At 40.1% G+C, this 17,677-nt stretch overlaps 3 protein-coding genes and 2 non-coding genes across 6 annotated transcripts; all 5 read left to right on the forward strand.

Annotated features, from left to right (window-relative positions):
* The first annotated feature begins 72 nt into the window (after positions 1–72).
* Positions 73–9,765, forward strand: LOC106917486 (nascent polypeptide associated complex subunit alpha). Of its 2 annotated transcripts, none has more exons than XM_014986501.2 (8): positions 73–155; positions 701–775; positions 7,545–7,630; positions 7,858–7,935; positions 8,025–8,171; positions 9,090–9,218; positions 9,317–9,439; positions 9,643–9,765. In XM_014986501.2, exons 2-8 carry the CDS (start codon positions 706–708, stop codon positions 9,655–9,657), a joined length of 648 nt encoding a protein of 215 aa, XP_014841987.1. In that variant the 5' UTR covers positions 73–155; positions 701–705; the 3' UTR covers positions 9,658–9,765. The 2 variants fall into 2 exon arrangements, with proteins under 2 accessions (XP_014841987.1, XP_014841988.1); XM_014986502.2 differs by lacking the exon at positions 73–155 and adding an exon at positions 196–217.
* LOC148158420 (uncharacterized) lies at positions 782–7,624 on the forward strand. The gene is made up of 2 exons (XM_088007222.1): positions 782–1,556; positions 2,326–7,624. The coding sequence occupies exon 2, from the start codon at positions 4,240–4,242 to the stop codon at positions 7,174–7,176; it is 2,937 nt and encodes a 978-aa protein (XP_087863348.1). The 5' UTR covers positions 782–1,556; positions 2,326–4,239; the 3' UTR covers positions 7,177–7,624.
* On the forward strand, positions 7,704–7,776 carry LOC148158421 (small nucleolar RNA SNORD59). The gene has a single exon (XR_015763885.1). It is a non-coding gene; the product is annotated as a small nucleolar RNA SNORD59 (small nucleolar RNA).
* On the forward strand, positions 9,494–9,568 carry LOC148158422 (small nucleolar RNA SNORD59). Its single transcript, XR_015763886.1, has one exon. It is a non-coding gene; the product is annotated as a small nucleolar RNA SNORD59 (small nucleolar RNA).
* Positions 9,766–11,903: 2,138 nt separating the features above from the next.
* Positions 11,904–17,481, forward strand: ptges3b (prostaglandin E synthase 3b (cytosolic)). Its single transcript, XM_014986488.2, has 8 exons — positions 11,904–12,284; positions 14,484–14,597; positions 14,693–14,759; positions 14,854–14,952; positions 15,236–15,325; positions 15,720–15,773; positions 16,390–16,417; positions 16,506–17,481. Coding segments are annotated over exons 1-8 (474 nt in total). The 5' UTR covers positions 11,904–12,282; the 3' UTR covers positions 16,526–17,481.
* Positions 17,482–17,677: the final 196 nt, after the last annotated feature.

Below are 17,677 nucleotides of genomic sequence, written 5' to 3' on the forward strand. Positions count from 1 at the left end.
TATATGAAAAAACATCATTGACATGATTGTTATTCTGAGATCGCTGTTGATTTAGCTGACCCGGATGCGGAAGCGATTTCTCCAACGGATATTACATTGAATCTGAGGTCAGGCGTTCTCTTTCACAGCCATCTTGGAAATAGCGTCCTGAGTCGGTGAGTTCTCCGCTAACAATCCGTCTGCATCCCCTTGTTTTCCACTCATTTCTGTCTTTGCGGTAGGTTTGGTGTGTTTGATTAAAGTTTGACCATTAAGCCGTTACAAGTATTACTCTTTAAGAGCTCTCGGTTTAACGAGAATCTGCCTCAGTTAGCGCTGATTGCCGGTTCAAAATGGGGGAGCATGATGTAAAACACACTGTTAGCAGTTTGTCAGGGCCGCAGTTACTTGTTTATCTCGAGATATTAATTTTAATATTAATGACAACCACCTGGATTGCTAAAAACATGACTAATAGGAGGAAAAATGCCAATATACAGTTATTAGCAGCTATCTTCTTTCGGTTGAGGCTAACGGGCAATTAGCTGAAGCTGTGTTAATGCATTACAAACTGTTCGCAAAGCTAAAGTTTGGGCTCTGTTACCTGTCCAGCCGATCTCCGCAGTTCTGTGTTTAGATTTTTATGTGTCGACAGAGGCAGTATTTGGTTTCAGATCGCTGAAAAACAACTTAAAGCGTGTGTTTTTATTTTCCCTACCAGCGACCATGCCTGGCGAAGCAACAGAAACGGTCCCAGTCACCGAGCAGGAGATGCAGCAGCCTCAAGCGGAGACTGGTTTGTACAGCCTGTCTTCTCAGTTTTGCACGCTGCTGTTCTGCATTTTTGTAAAGTGGGGTGTTGGATCTTAAAGAGGTTATGCATCTGTCAGCGAGTGGCTTCTGCTTGGATGTGATTTGAATCGAGAATTGTGTTTGGGTACGTTTTCGGTTTAGGGAATGAACTCTGCAGGATAAGGTGTTGATATAAAAGCTGACAGCATTCATGTGATCTGAGATTGGTGACAGTATGTGTCCGTTTTAGGATTTGGAGTAAAGTGTAATCCAGGACCCCTCTTTCATTCACTCAAACTCACAATAGAGTGTGATTACAAGGACTGGCTAACTGGATTTGGCACACAATGCATGTTGAGTCATGTTTGTGTTTCTGCACAGAATGACTAACATTGAGGTACATCGTTGTAACACTGCTTGTTAAAACAATCTGGTGTGTGGATTTGATGTTTTGGTAGATTTAGGTTGCCTATGCATTTTGATTAGTTAAAGCTGTGACTTTAAAATGTTGTAGTTTTAGAATAGGCTTTTGGACAAAAATCAAAGTTTTCTTTATTGTCAATATGTGCTAGACATCTGAGAAATCAAAATTGCTTTCTTGCCATCTCCTGTTAAAACTAATCACTTAAAAACATATAACAATAAATAAGAACGGAAACGGGAACGTATGTGTGATATTACAACTGCAAGACTTTCATATAGAATATGGTTGTTTAAAAAAACATATCCATTTATACAGACTTTATCAAGACACGCTGCCACACCTTACCCACAAGACATAGCAGGTATGCCTACAATACTGTCTAAAGGTGCTAACGAACTTGGAATATAATAAAATTCCTCTTAAAGCTCTGAAAGGGAACCAAGAGTACAAAATAAATAGGACTCAAAGAAGTTGAGCTCCTAACAAAGAGCTACTGTTAAGTCTTTTTAAGATCATTTTAAGCCAACGACATTCTAACATGTGAATAAAATCAGTTTGTTTTTAGTCTAAGAATCATTTTAAAGTGAGTTTAGCGATGTGAGGTTACTACAACCCTTAATTTAAGGATGGTGCCTTCTGTGCGACTCTGTTTTGATCTTTACATAATATTTTTTTTCAATCATTCATCAAGGTTGCAGAGCAGCTCTTCTATTTAGTGGTTATCTGTTTCCAAACATTTATATTAAATAACTAGACGTGGAATATTGTCACTGGAAGAAAAGTGGTAAGAATTAAAAGGTCTTACTGTAAGATGAAATGTATTTAATGGTGACTGTATAGAATTTATCACAGTAATAAGTGTGATATTTGTTAGTTTTTCTAAACCTCCTAAAAAATAAATCATGTCTTCACTGTTGTCACATTTAAACACTGCATGGAGTTTGGGACACTGTCACTCTTCATCAACGTCATTTCTTCACCCTTTAGTTTTCCCAAAACCAAACAATTTCATGTTTTTTTTATACATATCTTTTCACTTGTGGAAAACATTTTCCCTTTATTTGCTTCTGTGAAGTCTGAAGTCTTACCTCTTGTACCTCCTGTCATCTCTGTTGCTCTTCCTTCATTAGCTCCTGGAGTTTTCAACTCTCCTCTTCCTCCCACAATGAGTAAAAATCATCCAGCTTCAGCTATATCTGCTCAGGAAATAGGGCTGGCAGAAGAAACACAAACTCATGCTTTCTGTGATCAAGCCAACTGTGTAGCTGCAAATCAAGAAGTGAGCAGCTTTCAGGCCTCAGCTGTCCCAGAGCAAGAGCTGATTGCTGTCTCAGCAGAGGCTTCAGCTGGTCCGGCAGCTCATGAAGAATGTGGCCCTCCTACTGAGGCCCCTTTGGCTTCCTTGGGGCCGCATGTGGTTACTGTTGAAGGCCAACAAAGTGATTGCTTTATTGCAGTTGAAAAATTATCCACACAAGATATCGAATCAGTTTCTGATGATGCAAAGGCATTTGGAGAAGATGTTGGTCCTGGACATGAAGATGGGAGGATTGCTTCACCCAAGACCTCACTTGATGGTCAAGCTGATGAGGATAAAATGTATCCCAATGTGGTCCTTGAGAATGATATTTGTGACATGAACACACCTCCTATCCTTCTATCAAAGTCTTTTCAGACCAAGGGGACTAATAAGTATGAAGCCACTCATCAACCCTCAGGTTGGTTTATCCTCCATAAAAACCAAACCCATGTCCCTTTTTTTTTTACATGCAGTTTGAGATTATTTTGCACAACAGGAAGACGTATCATTGGCTACTCATTGTCGGTTTTTGTTGATATAGATTTGTTATAGGACCAATCAAGTTTTCAACTTAACTGTAAAACAATTAACAGGAGACATAGTGACTTTAAAATGTCACTTATTAACCAAGGATTAATAAGTATTAAACCAGGGCATAAGTTTGGTATAAGTTAATTTCTTAAATATTAAATTTATTATTTGTTGAGTTTGGAAATGAACTATTCATTGCATTTAAAAGAGCAAAGCCTTCTTACAATACTGAAATATATTGTGTCCAAAAAAAGCATTGGTGTTACTTTTAATAGCGGAAAGCTATCATTAGCTTACTTCCTCTGTTGATAAATCAACAATATTTACAAGGAGTTAAATCAGCTCTGTGTGGCGTAAGTTGGTTCTCATTCTTTGTAGATGTAAAGCTTTTCATCCAACGGTAATTGTAAGAACTGGTTTAATTGTCTGTCTGTTGTTGAGGTCTCATTAAAAAAGCCATACCAGAAGCAGCAGGAAATGATCAGTCTGAGATCTTTTATCATGGAAGTCATTGAGGTTTTAAGAAGTTAAGGTTTGTCAAGACCGCAAGACCGCAAGCACAAATGAACAAATTCTCTGATATTCTGAGTTTTATTGTAGATTCTTATGCTTGATTTGTACATCCCAAAAGTACAGTGGCAGGCTAATGGCATTTTCTTTTCTTTTTCTGTCATAATTTAGTCAAGAATATAATAAAGTGGGATTGTAAACACATTTGCACTACTAGAATAAGTTACTTGATATTTCAAAATCACTATGAGTACTTTTAGATGCAAATCTTTGTGTGGAATTTTTCATTGGATGTGCAGTATTTTATGGGAATTCTGTATTAGTTATGCAAATTTCTTTCCCCCAAACTATTTTCTAATGTAATGCAGACAGAAGGTTTCTGTGTGGAAATATGCAGTTTGTGTTTTGTGGTGCTGGCTTGTATTAAAGTTATGGAAGATGTACTGAGGTTTTGTTTTTTTCTAACGTAAGCCCGAGAGTGCTTTTTGATTTGTGAGTGTTCAACCCGCATGCCTATGTCTTGAGCTATTGGGATACAAATTTAAAATGATCTCTTTCCTGTTCAGCTCCGCCTCCTGCCCCAGCTTCTACCCAGCAACCTCAGGTAGCTCCTGGCCCCGCAAAGGCCAAAGGCAAAGATGCCAAGAGTGGACAGGGTTCTTCTGCCCCAAAGGCTGTACCTGGCAGAAGAAAACGTTCCTCTATGTCTGCCTCTTCCTCCTCACCCACTTCACCTAAATCTACTCCCTCCTCTACTCCTCGGTCACCCGTGGTGTCACCTTTGGCATCACCTTTAGCATCACCTTTAGCTTCCTCAGCCAGTAGCTCCCCTGCCAATCGTTCTGCCCCAAAAGTGGTTAAGGCTGGCAAACAAGGAAAGGCTAAGAAAGGAGAGGCATTTGAGCCTGCTCCTGTCCAGGTAGACCACAAAGTCCCAGAGGTAAAGGAAAAGTCAGAGGAACCTAACTTGAAGAAATCTATGACTACTGAAGCTAAAGCTGTCCCAGTTGAGACGAAATCTCAGCCACCCCCTGCATTTAAAGTCACCCCAAAGCCTGCTGTTGCTGCACCAATTTCATTCTCTGATACTATTGCTTCAAGCCCACCAAAATCTGGTGATAAGGTTGCTTCCGCAAAACCTGTATTGTTTATGGTCGATGATGAGCTTCCTCCACTTATCCCACCTGAGAAGCTTGGTAAAATGCAAGTCTCTGCACCTCCTGTTGCCAAAGAGAGTGCAAAAGCTGCTTTGTCTCCTTCTGAACCTAGACCTAAAGGGGTTACTTCTGCTCCTCCAGAGGAGAGTAAAGCCAAAATGGGTACTGAACCCAAACCTTTGCCTGTCGAAGCTCCTAAAGCAGCTGCCCAAGTGAAAACTGTAACTCAGGAGGTCATTAAGCCTTCTCCTACAGATTCCAAGGCTAAATCTGCTGCTGGCAAGACTGGCCAAGACAAAACTGCTGCTGCTGTGAAGCCAGCAGATGAGACCAAATTGAACTCTAACACAGGTCCTAAACAGGTTGAGAATATTAGGGCCTCACCTCCTAAAGTTACCAAGCCAAATGCTGGTGTAAAGTCAACCCCTTCTGAGGTTACCAAACAAGCACCCGAAAAGGGTGTTGTGGTAGTTAATAAGGCTCAGTCAGTTGACATGAAGGCAACAGCTGCTGAGGCCCCCAAACAAGCCAAACCAATAGCTGCTGAGGCACCTAAAGCAGATTCTGAGACTCCTAAACTGGCCAAACCAACCGAGGCACCCAAGAAGGCCAAAGCCACTTCCACCGAGGCACCTAGACCAGCCCTGGAAGTGGCCAAGCAGGCGGTCACCGAGACACCCAAACAGGCTAAGCAGGCAGCCCCAGAGGCACTCAAGCAGGCGGCTCCCGAGGCCCCTAAGCAGGCGGCTCCCGAAGCGCCCAAGCAGGCAAAGCAGGCGTCCCCCGAGGTGTCCAAGCAGGAAAAGCAGGCAGCCCCCGAGGCGCCAAAACAGGCAAAGCAGGCGTCCCCCGAGGCACCAAAACAGGCTAAGCAGGCGTCCCCCGAGGCACCAAAACAGGCAAAGCAGGCGTCCCCCGAGGCACCCAAACAGGCTAAGCAGGCGTCCCCCGAGGCACCCAAACAGGCTAAGCAGGCGTCCCCCGAGGCACCCAAACAGGCTAAGCAGGCGTCCCCCGAGGCACCCAAACAGGCTAAGCAGGCGTCCCCCGAGGCATCCAAACAGGCTAAGCAGGCGTCCCCCGAGGCAGCCAAGCAGGCTAAGCAGGTGTCCCCCGAGGCAGCCAAGCAGGCTAAGCAGGCGTCCCCCGAGGCAGCCAAGCAGGCTAAGCAGGCGTCCCCCGAGGCAGCCAAGCAGGCTAAGCAGGCGTCCCCCGAGGCAGCCAAGCAGGCTAAGCAGGCGTCCCCCGAGGCAGCCAAGCAGGCTAAGCAGGCGTCCCCCGAGGCAGCCAAGCAGGCTAAGCAGGCGTCCCCCGAGGCAGCCAAGCAGGCTAAGCAGGCGTCCCCCGAGGCAGCCAAGCAGGCTAAGCAGGCGTCCCCCGAGGCAGCCAAGCAGGCGCCCCCCGAGGCAGCCAAGCAGGCTAAGCAGGCGTCCCCCGAGGCAGCCAAGCAGGCTAAGCAGGCGTCCCCCGAGGCAGCCAAGCAGGCTAAGCAGGCGTCCCCCGAGGCAGCCAAGCAGGCTAAGCAGGCGTCCCCCGAGGCAGCCAAGCAGGCTAAGCAGGCGTCCCCCGAGGCAGCCAAGCAGGCTAAGCAGGCGTCCCCCGAGGCAGCCAAGCAGGCTAAGCAGGCGTCCCCCGAGGCAGCCAAGCAGGCTAAGCAGGCGTCCCCCGAGTCACCCAAACCGGCTAAGCAGGCGTCCCCCGAGGCAGCCAAGCAGACTAAGCAGGCGTCCCCCGAGGCAGCCAAGCAGACTAAGCAGGCGTCCCCCGAGGCAGCTAAGCAGGCGTCCCCCGAGGCAGCTAAGCAGGCGTCCCCCGAGGCAGCTAAGCAGGCGTCCCCCGAGTCACCCAAACCGGCTAAGCAGGCGTCCCCCGAGTCACCCAAACCGGCTAAGCAGGCGTCCCCCGAGTCACCCAAACCGGCTAAGCAGGCGTCCCCCGAGTCACCCAAACCGGCTAAGCAGGCGTCCCCCGAGTCACCCAAACCGGCTAAGCAGGCGCCCCCCGAGGCAGCCAAACAGGCAAAGCAGTTGGCTTCAGACCCCTATAAAACAGCTGAGGCTTGTCCATTGGCCAAAGCAACAGCCCCTGACGGTGCAGGCCAAACCAAGCAAGTCAAACCAACTGCTGCTGAAGCACCTAAACCAGCTACCGAGAGTCCTAAAACAGCAAAACCGAAGGCTGATGAGTCACCTAAACAAGCCAAGCAAACTACTGAAGTCGCCTCAAAACCTGCTCCAGTTGAGCCTATTGTTCCGCCCCCTGCCACACGTAAACTTACTTTTGCCGAAGCAGTGGCAAAACCTGCACCTGTCAAGCCTGAAGCTGATAAAATCAGCACTGCTCCCTCTAATCATGTCATATCATCTAAACCTGTCGAAATCCCAGCCAAGATGGAATCTGTGATCAAGGACGACAATGATGGTATCTGTTCTTTGTCATTTTTTGTTGTCTGTTTCCCAGCCCCATGTTCTGGAAACTTCTAAGATTTTTGGATAGGGTCATTCACCTTCACAGATATCTAGTGTGGGAAGTTTACATTAACTTGGGTTGACAGTGTCAGCAGTTTTCTTTTTGTTGGCAGTTTTGGCAGTTTAGCATTGTGTTCATTGTTTGTTTTGGCTTTTTGTTAGTGTTGTATTGGGTACAGAGTTTACCTGTTAGCGCATTAAACATGGGTTTGGCTCGTATCTAAAGTGTTCAGATTGTTTGGTGCAGAATCTATTTATCTGTGGCTCTTTTGTAGCAAAGTTCAGACCCACTGACAATGTTTGCTTTTTTTGTGTTTTACAGCTTATTTCTAAAACAGTTTGAAGGTGTACCCTATAAATAAATGTACCTTTGGTTTCTGTAGGATCTGGCACAGAGTCGGACAGTGATGACTCAGTTCCTGAGCTGGAAGAACAGGACTCTGCACAGACACAGACACAACAAGCTCAGGTAATGATTAAAGTTCAGTCCAGCATATTTGTTATTTGTCAACAACATCCTGCCCTGATAGCATGACTTTTCTTCTTCAATGATGATTAACATAGTGACTTTCGTTCTTCTGATCTTACTGAAGCCACGTCTATGTTCTGAGAAGATTTGTTTTTCATGCTAAAAATGTATTAATCGCCTCTTAATTTCCATGCTATCCTAATCCATAAAATTTCTATTTCTTATAGCTTGCAGCAGCTGCTGAAATAGACGAAGAGCCTGTAAGCAAAGCCAAACAGAGCCGCAGTGAAAAGAAGGCACGAAAGGTAATGATCGCGTCTTCCTTGTTGTACAAATGCATGCGGCTTCTTCTGGATTTCCGCCACATTTGCAACACTATTCCACATGATTGCAGGCGATGTCAAAGCTTGGACTCAGGCAGGTAACAGGAGTCACCAGGGTCACCATTCGCAAATCAAAGAACATCTTGTTCGTCATCACCAAACCAGACGTCTACAAGAGCCCTGCGTCAGATACATACATCGTCTTCGGTGAAGCTAAGGTAACCAGCCAGCCAGCATCAGTGTGCTCAACATGAACCAAACCACTTTATAATAATCACTATTTTTTATTATCCTACAGACCAATTTTGTTTTGTCATCCAAAGAAGCTAATTATTTAAAACTGATTTTTTTGTCTTATTGCATACACTACATAATGTGCAAAGATTTGCACTTGAAGTATGAATTTTATAAATTGTGTGCTCAATTTAGCATGACAAAACTATAGTAAAAAGAAAACCTTCATGATTTACCAATAGAAAAGCCAAAGTATTTAACATCAAATCAAAAATAGGCCTCACTTATATGCTTGTATCAAAGCATCAACTTAATGTGTATTAAAGGAGGCTGAAACTCACTGTTGTACATAAGTTTTTAGTTTTTATTGGGTTCAAATTATTTATCTGGACATCAATTAAAATTGATTTAGTCAGAGTCTACATATGAAGAAATGTGTAAACATTTCCATAAACATTTTTTCAGGTGATAGTATAACAACTATATGCATTTTCCATCTATAAAATAAAAAGTAAATAAAATTTTTCATATCTCTTTAGAAGCTACTCCATTAGCGCTTCTGCTGCTGCAGTTCACAGAACCTGACAGCAGCCACTGCTTACTTCTGACTATTACAGCGTTGCTCATTTGGTAGTTGGACACTTTATATGCCATTTTTGTTTTGGAGGAGAACAAAACAAACACGGAAGATAAGAAATTGGGCAAATAAGGATGCTCTCAAAAAGATGGACTAAAAATATCAGTACCGACACTTCCATCATAGAAATCATTGATTATGTTGACGAATGACAGCAGCCCTGCTATTTATAAATGCCTCTAATGGTGTCATATTGATAGTGAATCTATTGAAGCCTACTCATGTAACAAACTTTTTTTTTTTTCTCATTTCATCTGTGCCACAGATTGAAGATCTTTCGCAGCAAGCCCAGCTGGCTGCAGCAGAAAAGTTCAAGGTACAGGGAGAAGCTACAGCAAAGATCCAGGACAACACACAGACGCCCACAGTACAGGAGGAAAGCGAAGAGGAAGAGGTAAGATGTCGTTATTCTCTAGTGGTAAATTAATGCTGCTTTACGGTAAAGAAAATACGGGAGGGAAAAACATAACATTACTGCAATTTTATATGTAGGTTGATGAGACCGGAGTCGAGGTGAAGGACATCGAACTCGTCATGTCACAAGCCAACGTGTCGCGGGCAAAGGCTGTACGCGCCCTGAAAAACAACAACAACGACATTGTCAACGCTATTATGGTGAGAATTCAAAACTTTTATTGGTGAAAATTGATTTAGTCAGCAATGTGTGACTCTTCAGTGATGATTTAACACAGTGACTTTCGTTCTTCTGACTCTACTGAAGCCAACATTTCTGTCCTGAGAAGAGAGAAGCTCTCTCTTCTCACTGTCTAACAGTGTTTTGAGCTCGAACTGACCTTTTGTTTTTTGTTGCTTTGCAGGAGTTGACGATGTAACGGGATCCTGTCAACAAAGAGTTGACGAAAGGTTGCTGATTAAATCTGAGCTCATTTATACAATTTATACCAAGATGGAAATAAAGTTGTGGCTTGATGAAATTAAAATCTGGCATTTATTGAGACTCTTGGGGAAATGAGGGGAATTTCACCTGATTCAGTGTTAAAATAAAGACTTATAGTACTTTTGTTTTTTCCACTGGTGAAGTATTTGTCCTTGTACAATGATGAAATCCAAATTAGTTGTAATAAAGGCTTTAAAAGTAAATTTTTCAGAGTGATGAGCAGGAAGAGTTGCAGCTGTAACATTACACCACCCTCCAGATGAGGAGAATATCATGTCCTTTGCTGTTTTATTCACCTCTGTCTGTATTTGGCTTATTTATTTACACCACAAAGACTAAATGAGTTTTTAATGTCCTGATATGTAAAACAATAGAATTAAAACTTGGTGTACTCACATTTTTACCTTGTATTTGCGCTCGTGCATAATTTAAGATTACATAATAAAGGCAGAATTGTGTAGTTCCCATCACATGACTTAATGCTATTTCTGACAGCCTGTGCTTTACCCACACCAGCTTTTAGAAATGAAGATCACAAAAGTGAGGAATTAAAGCTGATGGTCTCCTCTGCCCCCCCTCAACTCAAAGTAACCACAGCGACACTGACATTGCAGTTAAAACTTTATTATATTCACTAATGTATTAGCAACCACTATTAATTAAGAATGGAATCAAAACAAAATTTAACAAGATTTGCTAAGGGAACTTTGGATGAATATTCTAATTCATAACAGGTTTAACTATTAAATGTCAACTTCTCTATTAGATATTCAAAACAAGGTTTTACCCAGGAAGGAGGCAGATATGAAGAGGTCTACAATTCTCTTCACAATATCTTATTTTATTTATTTTTATATAATCCACAGGAGTTTTATTAACCTATCAGAGGCTTACAAAGCTATGACAACACTGTCTTGGTTTGCCAAATTTTAAGCATAGTAATGTCAGTGTTTATCAGCTAATGAATTGATAGAAAAGAATAACTAAAACTCTAGAGAACTGGATTTTAAGTTTTTTTGTGTTTGACTGCTATTCATATATATATATATATATATATAGTATTTTTTTACATGATCTAATACAAATAGCTTTCATGTCAAAACTAATTTAAAGCTGCAAGAGTTGCATGACTTTTTTAAAGACAAAATTTCATTAATAATTAAAGGAAATGTCATTTTAAAGAACCAGCATCTTTATTTCTATTTTTAGTCTTTAAAATAAAGAAAAACATAAAACTATCGACGTGGGTGGATAAATTTTTTTGGGATGCCAATAGTGGAAAGTGACGTAAAAAACATTTACCATTTCCAACGGAAAAATAGATCTGAAGAATATTAATGGTACTTTTTGTCATTTTCTTGTGGAAGCGTAATGCAAATATAGTCAATGAGAAAAACAGCTAAACTCTGCGTTCTGGTTTTTAAATCCACATTATCATTTTCAGCCAAAGTTATTGAGCCATTGTGGAAGATCTAACGACACCTGGCCTATCAATTATGTTCTACTTTGTGTTGATCTTACGGAGCCCCCCAGGGGAAAAATGCTTATGTTTTTACCAACTCTTACATTTTTACGCTTTATCTTTAGACCACGTGTTTGTAACATTAGGGCAATTGTAGGTAGAAAAAGTTTGCACATGTCCGCCAAAACTCAGGCATTTTAAGAATAATCTCTGAAATTTTCGAGAAAAAAAACTTGGAAATTTATGAGCTCCAAATGTCCAAAGAAAAAGAATGTAAAATTTCTGAGTTTCAAAAATCTAAATATTCAAAATGTCGAAAACTTGCAAGCAAAAACTCAGAAGTTTTGAGATCAATCTAATTTAAAAAGTCGAAAATGTTCGACTTTACAAACTCGGACGATTTTTCATACGTTTTTTCTATAGAATTTCTTTAACTTTTTCCCCCAAACCTTTTGTTTTTGCAAAATTTAGACTTTTAGAGCTTAGAAATAATAAAAAATAAAAATAAAAAATCCAGAAAATTTCTTAGGTTTTTCTCGCAAAGTTTCAACTTTGGAGTTCATACGTTTTTTCTTAAACATTTCTTGGATTAACGTCAGTGCCCTGATTTTCTCTCTCTCTCTCTCTCTCTCTCTGCAGTGCACGTCGTTATATGTGTGAAATAGTTTTGTTGTGCGAAAAATAAGTCACGTTAAATTAATAGAAGTGATCATTCAAAATCAAATACTTTATTGATCCCAAATAGAAATTAAATGTTGTTTCAAATCGTATTACTTCATTTTGCACGCATTTATTTTTCCTGTCCGTAAATCTGTATTTGACTGAAAGCACAGTGACACGCCCCGCATCTCACATCCCCGCCTCTCACATCACTCGCGGCTGTGGCTGAAAGCTCTAGAAACATCTACTCCGCTTCCGACTGCGTTAGAGCTGCTATTCTCATTCCAGTGTACGTGTAGTCCACAAGCTAGCGGCGTTTGCCCGGGTCGTGTGTGAGCAACGGTTTCTTTAAAAAAAAAAACAAAAAAAAAACAGCATCATCATTTTTCTTCTAAGACTGGTTTATCTTCTGGAAAGAAGCCCACTTCACGCCGAGAAATGTAAGTTGTGGAGAATGAACGGGAGGAGGCAGCGTGTGGAAAGTGCGGTGGCTTTGGTGTCGCTGTCCTCATAACATGCTTTTGCAAAGGCGGGAGGTTTGGCCCTGCTTATATGTACTGAGAGCTTGTTGACGTTAACCTGACTTTAACTTGACGTGAAAAAATAGCAGTGTCCGGTTACAATAATATCCAGGAAGGAATACCGGGAAGTTGGCTATTTTTTGCGGGCTCTGCGGGGGCACCGCATGGTTTCAGTGAGGTGAGGACAGTAGCCTTGTCAGCATAGCTAGAATATGCTCATCGAGACCTCTGGAAGGCTCAGTCATGAGATTAGCACCAGGGCTGTGGAAGTAGTCAGGATGTTACAGCTGAACAGAAAACCTGATGGATTTTAACAGCAAATCCAAGCCTTTAATTGCTACTTTATTTTTAAGAGAGAGCAGTTAAGAGATGCGCAGAAACTTAAAGCTACTAGCGAATCTTAGCTGAGTAATTAACCAAACTCTATTTAGAAATGGTTTGCCTCCTATCGAATTACCTTTCATTGTATAATTTTCCTTTTTAGTTTTAATTGGAAAAAGGAAAAATTATCCCTCTTAAAAAGAAGGGCCCATGTGCACGTGCTTCTGATGACATCACAACAGGCAGCTAACAGCTCTGGTGTTTCTTGTGTTTTTAAAAACAATTCCTTGTTAATATGCGTTTACTTGTATTCAGAATAAAACAGATGGACTCCCATGTGAATTAACACACGGATTTCAGATAAAACACACAGAACCAGTTTGTCGAGCAACAGGATGGACTGGTACAGAAAGATTGATATCTTTGAGATTGAGATCATTCTTTAGCTGATTTTGAGTAGAGTTGTACTACATGACAATGTCCGAGTGATTCTTTCAACATCATTCCAATGTCAACTCGAAATAAACAAAACATAAATAAAAAGTATTCACCAGTCAGAGTAGTTAGTTAAAAAGGTGTTAAGACTGCCTACCCTACTAAAATGGGTAATACAGACATTCCAAGTATATATTACCTATTCTCAGTCTTTAATAACCATTTTTAGAAAAAACATAGATGGGTTAATTATTTAATAGAATGTGTAAATGAGGCTGGACCAGACCATTCAGAAACATGAACGATAAAAACATAAAATCAGTCTGATCAGATGGGTCAGTGGAGTAATGCCAATTCTGCTGTCATAAGTAAACGTTTCCCTTTTGTTGAAATACCAGTCTTTCCATAGTAGTCAGTAACTTAATGAATTATTAATTTAGTAAGCCTAACATGTCAGGCTTGAGGATGAACAAATGCTTTACTTTTGTCAGTGAAGAGTGTAACGTGAGGCTCTGTGGCAACCGGACACAAGGCCTTGTTGAAGGCCATCTGTTCTTGCAGACATCAGTAGCAAAAACATTTGGTGTGTGTTGACACAGGTAGTTTGTAGTTACCTCTGCTGTGCGATTAAAAAGCTCTAGATTTAAAAATGAGAAGTTTAATGAGATTAGACTCCCACAACTGTGTTGTTAAACATTTCCCGATTGAGTATTTGTCATTACAGCTGCACATTAACACATATTTTGGTTTTCTCCCAGTTGAAGCTCAGTAACATTTTTTTTTTTTTGTAAGAGATGTGATTTAGATGGAGAAAAACCACTGATGTGACTATTTGGTCCTAATATAAACGATGGCCAGCCCTTCAATAGAGTGAAATATGGTTTTGTAATTAAATCTGTGCACCGTAATTAACCAAAACTTGATTTATGGCACTTACCATGATTGGTTTCATCTGAAATGGCAGATTCCCTGAGTAGGCTTTTCCTGGCTGATGCCAATTTCCAGTTTTATTTAATTTTTTGACCTGCAGGTTGCCAATTTTCTTAGGGTTTTTTTTTCCAGGTTTGTAACACTCAAGAGAAATGTTCTGCAGGTCTTTTGGTAGAAGTTGTGGTTTTGAAATCAAAGAGAATTAAGGCATTGCAACACTATCTGTGTTGATGTAACAAAGCATATGCCGTTTGATGCTTTAATTGAAAATGGTGGAAGTTGTTACAAATCAGTTTTTATTTTAGTATTTAGCCGGTTATTTAACAGTCCGAGTCAATTCAGATAACTGATTAGTGCATCTTTGCCTCTTGCTTCTCATTGAATAGTTATAAGAAGTCTTAACCTTCTGTATGTGTATTCTTATTCTTTCAGGCTTCCAGCACTTACTAAGTGGTACGACAGGAGGGATTTTGTTTGTGTAGAGTTCTGTGTGGCCGACACCAAAGATGTCAAAGTTAACTTTGATAAAACAAAGCTCGGATTCAGGTATGTGACCATATAGTTGGGTGTAGCAATATTATTGTTAAATTCATGCACAAAGCTAAAATTTAACACTTTATTCTTGCAAATTTCTCCCACAGCTGTGTTGGACCTGATAATGATAAATTCGAGAACAAAATAGATCTTTATCTCGATATTGATGAAAATGTAAGTTACAGCTTTATTCAATAAATAGACACAGCGCTGAAAAGTTTCATGAAAAGTTTTTTTTCCCTTTCTCTCTTCGATTCTCTTGATGCAGGACTCCAAACATAAACGCACAGATCGTTCGGTCTTGTGCTTTCTACGAAAAGCAGAAGTGGGAATAACGTGGCCAAGACTAACAAAAGAGAAGACTAAGGTTAGTCAAGTGTGCATGAAACGTTGAGAATAAAGCAGGTTCATTCTTACGGAAAAACCTGAGCACTGGTGATTTTCAACTTGCTGAAATTTCTGCACAGTTATCAACCTGAAATTCATAATACCATTACAGCAGTTACTATATAAAAAAAAATTCCTGTCTGAGGATAAGATTGGTTTGAGATGTTGAATAAAAGAAACATCAATTTTATTACTTATATACTTATATGCATCTTTTTAAACAGGCTTAGGGCAAAGATAATCCTGGTCTTATTTGTTCACAGTTGTGTTGGCTCAGTGTCGACTTCAACAACTGGAAGGCCTGGGATGATGACTCGGATGAGGAGCTGACCAACTTTGATCAACTCTCAAATGTAAGCGCTTTGAGATTACTGCTATTGAGTTGGAACATAAAAGAAAATTCCTCTATTTGGGCTTGTGGGTGCCTTCATATGAATTAGTCCCATTAAGTTGATTTTTTTTAAGCAATTCAGTTTGAATAATAAAACTCTTTCACAGTCTTATATTAAATACCTCAAATGTTGACCTTCAATTTTGATGACGTACAGTACAAACATGTTATTAAACAAATGCATTTCAGCATGGCTGCGTTTTTGCTTATACTTGGTATATATTTCTTGCAAACAATTGTACCAGAAATCCTGATCTTGGTGTTATGACAGTATTAAGTTAGCTTTTAAGTTGGTAGCATTAGCTTGTTTGAACAAAAATTAAAAAATGAATGTAATATTGACTTTATTGTTGCAGATGATGGACAACATGAGAAGAGCGGATGATGCTAATGATGATTATACAGATGATGTAAGACTTTATGAATTTTTATTTTACTTTTTATGCTTTATTAGGTTTTCAATCTTTGGTGTACATAAATAAACTTGCTTATCAAAACTCAAACTCAATAAACCTGTGCAATCTGAGTATTTTTGTTGTATTTCTTCAGGTCCAGTAACAGCAAGATTTTCAGACTTTATTTCCTCTTTCTCATTTTCAAATAAAATATCTAGATTTCTAAAAAAAGTAGTTACGGAAACATTTTCCTTTCATAATCGTACCGATTACGTATACCTATCAAAGCACCAATCCTAAAGATGCTTATTCAAGGGGGTGGTAGCAAGATTGAAGACATAGTCTGCCATCTGGAAGCATAAAGAAGAGAAATGCTGAGCTTTACCATTAATGAAGATAAATTTATGGCTCCATTTCAACACTTACCAACTTAGCTGCATTATTTAACCATCTTTTTTCCTAAAAAGCAACTAGTGACAAATCTAGAAGTATTTTTCCTGTTATGGACATTTGTGTTGAGTAAATCTGACACTGTATGGCAACCCCTCCCACTGTGCCATTTGCTTAAGCTAACAGTCAAGTTTATGTCTTTAACCTGATCTTTCCGTTTTTGTTTGTCTTTAAACTGTAGGAGGACACTTTTGATAGCGACGACGATGGTAAGTATTAATGAGTACTTCTACAGAGCGCAACCAGAGCGGTGATTTTCTTTGCATGGATTCAGCGACACCTATTTTTCACTTTCAGAAATGCCGGACTTGGAGTAAAGCGTTGTAAAGAAGATGGAAGAACGGAGGATGAGGGAGAAATCTTAACAAAAGTAAATCTTGAAACTGAAGACGGTGACAACTGTTCATATGAGTCGGTAGCCATATTTAAATCCATAGCCTCAGCTCCAAACTCTTTGACCAGACAGTCTACCTGAGGTTAATTTGCATGGTATTGTACAGAGCAGCTATCTCCATGTCCATTTGCTGCACTGCACCTTTTTTGGGGTACCTTGTTTTAATGTTAAATATTACAACTAAGCACACATTTTATTTGTTGGGGAAAAACTGCATAGTTGTACCTAACTGAGCAATACATGTTAAAAGTTGCAGTTTTTCAAATGAGTTGCTTGAAAATGATTGGACTCCCCCTGTTGGCGATGTTGTGATTTTATAGGTAGTCAATCAGTGTAGTGTATCTCATGATTTAAGAATTAGATGCATTGACTGACTGGGTCCTCTAAAGACTTCCATGTGCTGTAATTTAGTTATCCAGGAAGCCTGTATCTGCAGCTTACATGTCCGTCTTTCACCTGTTAAATGTCTGTAAACCTGGATCAATCTGAAACAATTGCAGGATGATTTGCTTTTCTCCAGTTGTCAACTGAAACCAAGCAACAACAGCTTGGTTTCCATTAATTGGATGGATTTGTTTAAAGCTCCTCTCTTACTCTGTCATCTAGCTTTCACATATATCTGAGAAGAGGCAAATTAAAGTGTTTTGCAGCTGTTAAAATTGGTTAAGCCTCAGAATTCTGCGGTTTGTTGCTCTTCTACAGTTTTTTTTAACCTGTACACTCTCATGGTTTTGGACATTGTTGGAACTATAATAAGTAATGACCAAATCATATTTGCACTGCTGAAAATGTAACAAGAAGCAAGTACTGTTCAATTACAGTGAAAATGTTTTTGTTTTTTACTGTCTACATCTTTCTAATAAACAGTTTAAGAATCGATGTCTTTCTTTTTCAGTTTTAGGTTTTGACTTTACACAAGACATTTGATCTAATTATTTTTGCCTGATGTAAAACCAATTTCTAGCTATGAAATAAAATCTCAGATTATGTTGGGACCTTTTTTTAATTAATTTAAAAAACTTAAGTTGTCAACGAAAGCCCTTTTTCTCTGTAAGTCGGATGCATTATAACCACA

This window comes from Poecilia mexicana, unplaced genomic scaffold (assembly GCF_051168715.1).
Source record: "Poecilia mexicana isolate PSO_F unplaced genomic scaffold, ASM5116871v1 scaffold_7, whole genome shotgun sequence".
NCBI lineage: Eukaryota > Metazoa > Chordata > Actinopteri > Cyprinodontiformes > Poeciliidae > Poecilia > Poecilia mexicana.